At 31.6% G+C, this 9601-nt stretch overlaps 1 protein-coding gene across 1 annotated transcript; it reads left to right on the top strand.

The window, feature by feature from the left end:
• The first annotated feature begins 387 nt into the window (after window positions 1–387).
• On the top strand, window positions 388–2724 carry LOC149545453 (uncharacterized). The gene is made up of 3 exons (XM_089790662.1): window positions 388–532; window positions 610–1019; window positions 2141–2724. The coding sequence occupies exons 2-3, from the start codon at window positions 617–619 to the stop codon at window positions 2494–2496; spliced, it is 759 nt and encodes a 252-aa protein (XP_089646788.1). The 5' UTR covers window positions 388–532; window positions 610–616; the 3' UTR covers window positions 2497–2724.
• The last annotated feature ends 6877 nt before the right edge of the window (window positions 2725–9601 follow it).

The raw sequence follows: 9601 nt of genomic DNA, 5'->3' as shown, positions 1-9601 counted from the left end.
GATAAAAGTAGATTATATTTAAATAATCAAGAACATAATTATAATCTTTAAAAAATATTATTCATAAAAATATAGAAATTAAATGTTATATGATCTAAATCTTTTTAGATTTTTGAAATATATTTAATTACGAAATACAGCTATCAAAGTATTCAACTAATCATGTCAATCCAGACGTGATGAGGCAGGTCTCTATACGTCACATTATGTCTTCTCCTAATGAAACAAGTTGCTTACCAAATGCAAGCAAATGTCAATGATTTCGGCGAGTTATTTACATCTGGTCTCTAGTCATGGGCCACGGATATTTCATAGAAATAAAGTTTTCCTAGCAGGAAATCCAATCCGTTTCAAGAATAGACAGAATGATTTATCATTTACTTCTTTTTAATCTTGAGGAACACTCCAGTTTAGACCAGTGGCCTAAAGTCTTGTTGTTTATAAAATGGATCTCTATGCATTTTGGCGCATTAGAGATATATAAAATAATATATTCCACGACCTAAACCAACTAAAACGGCAGCCAAGATTAGTAAGTTGACCCAACAATCTACATTTTTGTTTATTAAAGCAAATATAAATCCCCTTACACTAGTATTTTCATCACAGGTTAACAATGGCTCTCGCAGCTCTATCCACAATCTTTTCCATTCTGAAAGGAGCCATGAATATAAAGCAGATTGCTGTGACGGGTCAAGCAGGGGATGGTCGAGAGAAAGCTTTACTGGACCATGTTATCAAAACAGCTGAAAAGGGAAACCCTCTCTCCGTCGTAAATGTAATTGACACCTTTGCAAAGACATCTAGCTGGCTCATGAACATTGGGGACGACAAGGGACTCATTTTAGATAAGGCCCTTCATAAATATAATCCCAAGGTTGTTCTTGAGATCGGGACATACTGTGGATATTCTGCTGTTAGAATTGCTTCGCAGTTGCACAAGGAGGATAGTAAGCTTCTGTCTTTTGAGATGAGTGCAGATAATTGTAACATCGCAAGGCAAATCATAGAGCACGCAGGTACTGCGTTTGATTATCTTAAGCATGAAGATTTTTTAACTTTTTGATTCGACTGTGATTAGTATTTCAGGGGTCGAACATTCAGTAATAAATGAAAGATCTTTAACTTGAATCTGAATTTGGTCATTAAATATTAATTCGCAATATCTATGATATGGATCAAACTTTATCATCTCGTCTTTCTCTCTGTTTCCATTTATTTATTGTTAAAAGGTTTTGTAGGAAATAAGTCTTGTTGAGGATTAATAATTCAGTGATGGAATATTCCGTTAACAAATGAAAGAATCCTAGGTTTCAGTTCTGATCATCATCTATTTCTCTTTATTCTCGTTATAGAAAATAGGTCACACTGGAAATCCGTATTTCAGTGATCTAACACTCTGGTAGTTAACAAAAAATCTTAGATTTGAATCATACTTTGACCATATAGACATTCAATATAATAATAATAAAGTCTGATCAAGTTCATAGATCTCTAGAGATGCTTAAATAATAACGCTCAAATTGTTCACTCAATAATCTCATATTTAAAAAAAAAATCAAAACTACTAGTATTGAAGAGCGGGTAAGATACCATTCACTTTAGTGGGGTGAAACAAAACATGGCAGACCCACCTGCCACTACCGATGCTTCTTTTCTGTCTTTCCTGCATAGTAATTTTAATAATGTTGCACGAATTGAACTTATTGAATTTCATTTGTATTCTATCCATACCTAGCTCTCATTTTTATTTTAATAGTTTAACTGTTAAACCTAATGATGTTGAAGAGCAGGTAAGACTCCATTCACTATAGCAGGGTAAAAGCAAAAAAGACCAGACCCACCTCCCACTACTGATGCCTTCCTCTTGTCTTGTCCGTGTAGAGTTTTTAATGATATTGTAGGAGTTTAATTTGTTTAATTGATAGAAAAGGGACTATTTATAAAAAAATAAAAATAAAAAATTCTTGAATTTCATTTTTATTCTATTCATACTTAGATATAATTGTCTTGATTTGATCTGCTCAGATTTTGGAGTCTATTTCATTGAAAACAAAAATTCTAGCTTTGTGAGCTAATGCTATAGTCAAATGGGTGTTCCTTCAAATTAAAAAACTATTATTAAAAGAGTGTTTGGCAGGGTTGTCATCCAAAGTAGTTGTGGTGGAAGGTAAATTCAATGAGCATCTTGATGTAGCCAAGCAATTTCTGAAAGACATGAATGCTCCTTACTTTGATTTTGTTTTCCTCGACCACTGGAAAGAGCGATATATGCCAGACTATCTTCTAGTGAAGAGAAATGGTATGTTGGGCAAAGGTAGTGGAATATGTGCAGACAACATGGGGCCCATGGCAGGCCCTGCCGATTTCAAGAAATATGTAAAAACGCATCCAGAAGAACTTGAGACTTCTGAATACAAGAGCAATGCAGAGTACATTCGGTGGTTGCCAGATAGCGTCACAGTCTCTACTTTTCAATTATCGACTGAATACTGAATATTTTGTTAATATGTAGTTAATATGGTGTACATGTTCTAAACTATGCTCAGTCAAGAAGGGAAACATATTCAGGCAATGCCTACTTTATGCCAATTTGTCATGGGAAAGGGCTTCTCATGACTAAATTGATTGTCAATTATATGTGCTCTTGTCAGTTTGTGCTTTGAATTATGTGGACTCCAGCTCTGATTATAGTACACTACTAATATATCTCTAGTTTCTTTTTATGGTTTGCATATTAAATCTATAATTTAAAGCTCTAATTATTTCATCTAGTTCTTAATTGTATTATTACTTTATAAAAATATTACAAATGTTTAGTCATAAAATATGTTAACAATGAGTACTTAAATTCAAAGGAGTTTCAAGGGATATGTGGATAGCTTTTTGCTTAAAAGTATAAATAAAGATTTAGATCATATAAGGAAGTGTATAATAGTAATGGTGTATAAGTATTTTTGTAGAAGTATAGAAAGAAGTCTAGTACATAGTGTTATCTATGTTGAATCAATTAAAACTGAAATTATAGTAATTTTATATTGTTTTTCATATTTCATTCTAACAAAAAGTATAATTGAAATGCATGGAAAGTCATAGAAAATGCATTTATAAATAGAACTATTGTTTGTTTCCCCTTTTTCATCAACAAGTGTGAACTTGTATAAGAGAAGATTGTATAATTGATAGCCATGAAAAGAATGGAATAATTTAAGTTGTAGTACTTAAAAAGGGGATGCACAAGTATTAGAATTAGTGAACACCTTTAGATCAAACTTATCATTCTTCTTGTAATACAATCCATAATAATTTGTTCCTTTCAGATATCTCAGTATTCTCTTTACTGCCATCATATGATTGTCCTTATGACTTGCTGAAAATCTAGTAACTATCCCAACAACTAATGCAATATATGGTCTTTTATGAACAACATATTGTAGTTTACCAATCATTGATCTGTATTATATCTTGTTCACATCAGTAGAATTAGCATTCTTAAATAGTTTGTGTCCAATAATCATAGGTGTACCCATTGGTTTAAAATCTTCCATCCCAAAAAATTCTAGTATCTCCTTGATATATTTGGACTAAGTAATGAAGACACCTTTCTTAATTTGATCTACTTGTAAATCAACAAAGAATTTGATCTCACAAAATATTGACATCTCAAATTCCTTCTTTATTTTATCAACAAAAGATTTGCATTGTGCTTCTTTTCTTCCAAATATGTTTTATCAACAAAAATTTTAGATAACATTAGCTCATTGTTCTTTCTAGGCTTCAAAAATAGATTTTTGTTATCATTTGGCCTTGCAAAACCAATATTGACCAAATAATTATGCATCCTTTCATACCATTCTCTATGGGCTTGTTTTAATCCATATAAATCTTTGTGAATATTTTCTACCATATTCTTTTTGTTAGGATCCACAAATTCTTCAAGCTAATCTATATATACTTCTTCTTCTAGTATCCCATTCAGAAATGTAAATTCGACATCCATTTGATATACCTTGAATCCTTTATAAGTAGAATATGCAAGCAATGTTCTTACTCCTAATATTTCTACAAGGGCAAATTTTTCCCCATAGTGAACACCTTCCTCTTGTGTATAACCTTTGCATACCAATCTATCTTTATTCCTTATGACTTCACCTTTCTCATTCATCCTATTTTTCAATGTCCACTTTGTTCCAATAACATTTTTTTCTTTAGGTCTAAGTACTAGAGACCATGTTTTGTCCTTTTCAATCTGTTCAATTTTTTCATTAATGGCTTGTATCCAATCTTCATTCTCCAAAGCATCTTTACAAATTTAGACTCAAACTCACAAAGTAAGCATGTATCACTTTTGAGTCTTTTTCTTGTCATCACACTAGACTCTTTATCTCCAATGATTTTCTTTGGTGCATGATGTCTTCTCACATATTTTGCTAACACAAGATATTTTCTTCTTTTTTCTTCAATAGTCTATGTTGAAAACTAATTTCAAGCTCGTTATCACTTTCTTGTTCAAGTTTTGGTTCAAGTTCTGCATGCTCAGCATTCCCTTCCCATTGTTCATCTTCCACTATCTGTGACTTGACATCATTTATCTATTTCTCAGCACCCATAGTCTACTACTCAACAACTCGACATTCCCAGTCTGCTAAAGATCTGTAGCTTTGATTTCTTATTCAAGTGGAGTGCCTGGAGCATTATCATTCACATATATGAATGACCTATAATCTTCAGGTTATATATTACATTCAACTTCATTTTTCTCTGAATATTCATCAACTTTCACATTTGCACTTTCCACAACTTTTTTAGTGTTAGAGTTTAAACACTTATTAGCTTTACTCTTGGTGGAATATCCTAGGAATATACATTCATCACTTTTAGCAACAAGTTTTCCATCCCCATTTTCTTTCAATATGTAACATTATTCCAAAAGAATTGAAATATTTTAGTTTAGGTGCATAACCATACCATAATTCAAAAGGTGTAGCATTTGCACCTTTCTTGACTTAGACTCTGATCAGAGTATAAATAGTTGCACTTATAGCTTCTCTCCAATATTTCTATGACACATTCTTCTCCGTCATCAATGTTTTAGCACAATCCATAATTGATCTATTTCTCCTTTCAGCTATTTGATTCTAAGGAGGGGTCCTAGGTGCAAATATCTATCTTTTGATTCCTTGGTCATTGCAAAATATGTTGAACTCATTGAAAATAAATTCACCACCTTTTTTAGATCTCATACACTTTAGATTCTTCCTTGACTCCTTCTCAACTCTAGACAAATACCTCTTAAATAGCTAAAAAGTGTCATATTGCTCTTTAAAAAACATCACAGTCATCATTCTAGTGTAGACATCAATAAATAGAATAAAATATTTGTCTCCATGGTAGCTTTGAACTCCAATAGGTCCACATAAGTCAGTATGAACCTATTCCAAAATGTCATCAAATGAATATGTTTTTCTCTTGAAACTAGACTTTGACATATTTTGTAATTGACATTGTTTACACATAGCATTGTCATGTTTCTTTAGTTTTGGCTAACCTCTTACTCTTTTCATTTTACTAATGCTAAGAAAATTGTCAAATTTTACATGACATAATATTTTTTTCCCATAACCAAATATCTTCATATTGTGCAAACAAAAATGTCTCATTAGATAAATCTAGGTAGAACAATTTACCTCTTGTTTGATCACCATTTCTAATTTTTTTACCATCAACATCAAATATTTTGACCTTTCTGTGATGGAATTCAACACTATAACCTATTTTTTTTAACTATGAAACACTCAATAGATTATATTTAAGTCCTTCAATCAAGGAAACATTGTCACATTTAATTTTATCAATTAATTGAATTGTCCCTTTACCTTTCACAAGACATGGAATATCATTACCAAATTTAACACAACCACCCGTGTATGGTCCGATGTCCTTAAATTTACTTCTATCATTAGTTATGGGATTAGAGAAACCACTATGAATTATCCATCGATCACTTTTATTCACATAAGAGATTAAAGAAGTTTTCTCATCTTCATCAGAATTGTCTCCCATACAAACATAAACTACATCTTCATCATTACCTTTAGATTTAGTATCAGCTTCCTTTTCAGCTATATAATAAGATTTCTTACCTTTGTCCTTGTAGTCTATGTTCTTCTTGAAGTCTCGGTCAACTCTTCTTGCTTTGTACTTGCTCTCTTTTCTTAATTTTATCCATTTCCTCTCTCTTGGGACACCTTGGAGTAATATGACCAACCTCATTTCATGAAAAATAGATTATGGGAAGTTTACCTTTGTAGTTTCCTTTGCCTCTTCCAAATATCCTAGCTATCAATGCTTCAACTTCATCAATTTCATCATCAAAAGTATCGCTGTCATTTTTCATATATTTTCCATTTCCTTTCTTGATAAGAAATAATTGTGATTTAAAAGAAGATTCAATAGTATCAGGAGTGTAATTATCAAAATTTGACATCTCAAAAGTAGTAAGCCTACCAATTACACCTTCCAGGGTTAGGTCATCACTTGGTGTATATATCAATTTTTTTATTGCAAAGGCTCTAATAGCATAAATAGAAAGTAGATTTCTTAATACCTTGGTGATTATTGTTTCATCTTCAATCTTTCCTTTAGCTCCTCTAATAGCATTGACAACTTCTCTGATGCTTGTGCAATACTGCACTATGTTCTTGAACCTTCTATCACTTTCATTTCATCAAACTTACCTCTTAGGCTTCTTGATTTGGCTCTCAAGACATTATCATATCCTTCATCAATGGTCTCTAGTTTATCCCACATTTCCTTTGAATTATTTCATTCCTTTAGGTCATCAAACTCGACATAGCTTAGGACTAAAGTAATCTCCAACATTATTTGATTATGTTCTTTCTTTTCTTTTAGTTTTTGAGTAGTCAAAGGGACTATTGTTATGTCCAACTATGTATCCAATGCAACATCACCAATACTAGATATATGTAGTCTTATCAACTTCTTCCGTGCAAGAAGTTTTTATTTTCTAAACTTTGGTACTTGTCTTTTGTATGCCATGATCTTTAGCTTTGAGTACCTTCAAAATTCTCTCTACACACACCAATGCTCTAATACCAATTTTTAGAATATTTATATTAATTGAGAGGGGGTGAATGAATTAGTTATCCAAGGTCCAAATCTACCAATTGAACAAGAAAAAACTTAAATAATTGCAAACCTTATCATTCCATTTCTCGATCTCTATAGTAAACTATTTGCAACATTAGCTAGTTGTCCACTTTTCTTAAAATAATAGACTTGTAGAATGTAAACATAAATCAATGAAGCATCATAATAACATCAACACAAGTTTGACACTAGGATTTAACATGGAAACCCAATTTGAGAAAGACCACAAGCAACATATCACCAATTTTTCACTCTTTTGAAGTGAGCCCTATTAAGAGCCAACCCTATTAAAGGTTACAATACACACTATTAAATGTGACCTTGTTAAAGGATTTAATCACCCTATTAAGAGTGGCCTTGTTAGAGGAAATTAGAACATTCTATTATAATACCATTGGGTTAAAAGATTTGCACAGAGTCTTAAGTCCTTATGACTATTAGGAAAACCTTGATTAAAGGATTTCAAATACTCTTCACAATGGTTAGAAAGTAACAAAAAGTTTAATATGTTAAGTACAACTCACCACACATTCATATCTTTGTTCAACTCTTAATACTAATTCACCATTTAGCCTCCATTTTCATCTCAATCTTAGATTCACTTGGCAGCCCTTCAATCAATCACCCTTCACTTTTTCTTAACTCAATTAAGCCTTGTTAGATTCACCAGTCAACAACATGAGTAATAGCTCCAACACTCTAGAACTCCTTGACATGGGCATGACTGATTTGCACTCTACACTCTCTTATAAAATTTTATTTTGTACCTCTTTAAATAGGCAATTATGATCTTTCACCACTTAATCAATAGTATAGATCTTAGGGTTCACAATTCAATCTATCAGATACAATATATCTAATTGTCATTCTATTTATCTCTTCCTTTCTAAAAGTTTCTTCTTGAATTCATCTCTTAGATTTTTAACCTAATCTTCTCTTGAAATTAAATGATCCAACTCATCAATCCTTATCTTCAATGTGTTTTTCATATCCCAAGAAATCAACTTAGTCAACTAGAAATTACGATTCCTCACAAATAGTTAAAATGGTGTTGCTCAACCAACACTAAGTTCTAACACTTAGTCATCACTAAGTTACTCAGTTTCTATAAGACTTCTTGCTTGGCATCAACACTATCACTTGGTCAATACTGATCATTGGTTAATACTGAATTTTCTTAGCACTTATTGTGGCTCAATTGACACTAGAATTACTTGGCATGTTCATCAAAATTCCTTAGTCTTTTCATTTGTTACTCAGTCAAGCATATATAAGTGAACTATTTTTTCACACACTTTCAAGACTTAAAAATTACTATCTTCTCCTCTATCAACATGATTTAAAAAATGAATTTGTCTTTTCAAAGTCTAACTAATCAAATTTCCATTTGTAGTTTCATCTTCATAACTCAACCTTTCTGCTAGATGCTTTTGTTATGAACAACTTCTCAAATCTTGTTCATTTATCAAATAGTTATGCCATTTAGATCAAAGAGAAAATTGTCTCACTAATATATTTGGAATCAATAACAATATAAAAAATTGTACAATTGTAGTTTCCAACACATGGTGCATCGATTCAAATTTGGAGCCCTCCTGGTATGTATATTCTTCTATTTCATATGACGTTTTCCTAGACAATGTGTATTCAACTAGTTTATAGACAAAGCCATATGTGAGAAAGTTTATAAATTGGATATGATGTTATGATATAATAGAGAAAATTTATTCAAAAGATATTTTTATTGATTTATAAATACAATAAGGAGAAGGGAAAGGATACCCTTTACCCTAGTGTAAGAATATAAAAGTGAGTTATGTTTCCTAGCTAGCATAGACATTTGCATGATACAAACTACAAAGCCTAGAATTCACTACTTATAGCATTTGATTATGAAGTAACATTAGAAGAGGTAAACCACGATATAAAGATTATACTATCAATACCTATGGATGAAAAACTACTAGTACATGGAACAACATCAATGAGAATAACTATAATGGCTAGAGTAGAAAAGAAGAAGGAAGAAAAATAAAATAAAAATACTAATAACAAGATTATAAACACACAAAGGTAGGAGAGTGGAGTAAATAATATCAACTCAAGAAGAGTGTCAACCTCACCCAAGCCAAAGTCAAGCAAGGAAGATGAGATCAAGAAGAAGAATACTGAAGAAGAATACAAGGTGACACAAGCATCTACACAAAAGATGCCAAATCCAACTATTGGTGAATCACCATCAAGAATGATGAAGACTACAAGAAGAGGAAGTAATATTGCTCCTCCACTTTTCATTGAAAAAATAATAAGTGAAATATTTCATAATGAAAATTCCAATACAATAAAATATAGGTATCCACTTATCAGTGATAAATATTAGAAGAACATTATAAGGGAAATACTTTTCAACATGAGGAATTATAGTAGAACA

This window comes from Cupressus sempervirens, chromosome 7, assembly GCF_028749045.1.
Source record: "Cupressus sempervirens isolate cs-2001-9-10 chromosome 7, ASM2874904v1, whole genome shotgun sequence".
NCBI lineage: Eukaryota > Viridiplantae > Streptophyta > Pinopsida > Cupressales > Cupressaceae > Cupressus > Cupressus sempervirens.
Note: the sequence above shows the minus strand (reverse complement) of the source record. Positions and strands in the feature narration are given on the sequence as shown.

What these genes read in the sequence shown, in the direction of transcription:
- LOC149545453 (XM_089790662.1), top strand. Translation starts at nt 617, where the DNA reads ATGGCTCTCGCAGCTCTATCCACAATCTTTTCCATTCTGAAAGGAGCC. An exon ending in GCAAATCATAGAGCACGCAG is followed by an intron (nt 1,020 to 2,140) that starts GTACTGCGTTTG and finishes AGTGTTTGGCAG; the next exon opens with GGTTGTCATCCAAAGTAGTT.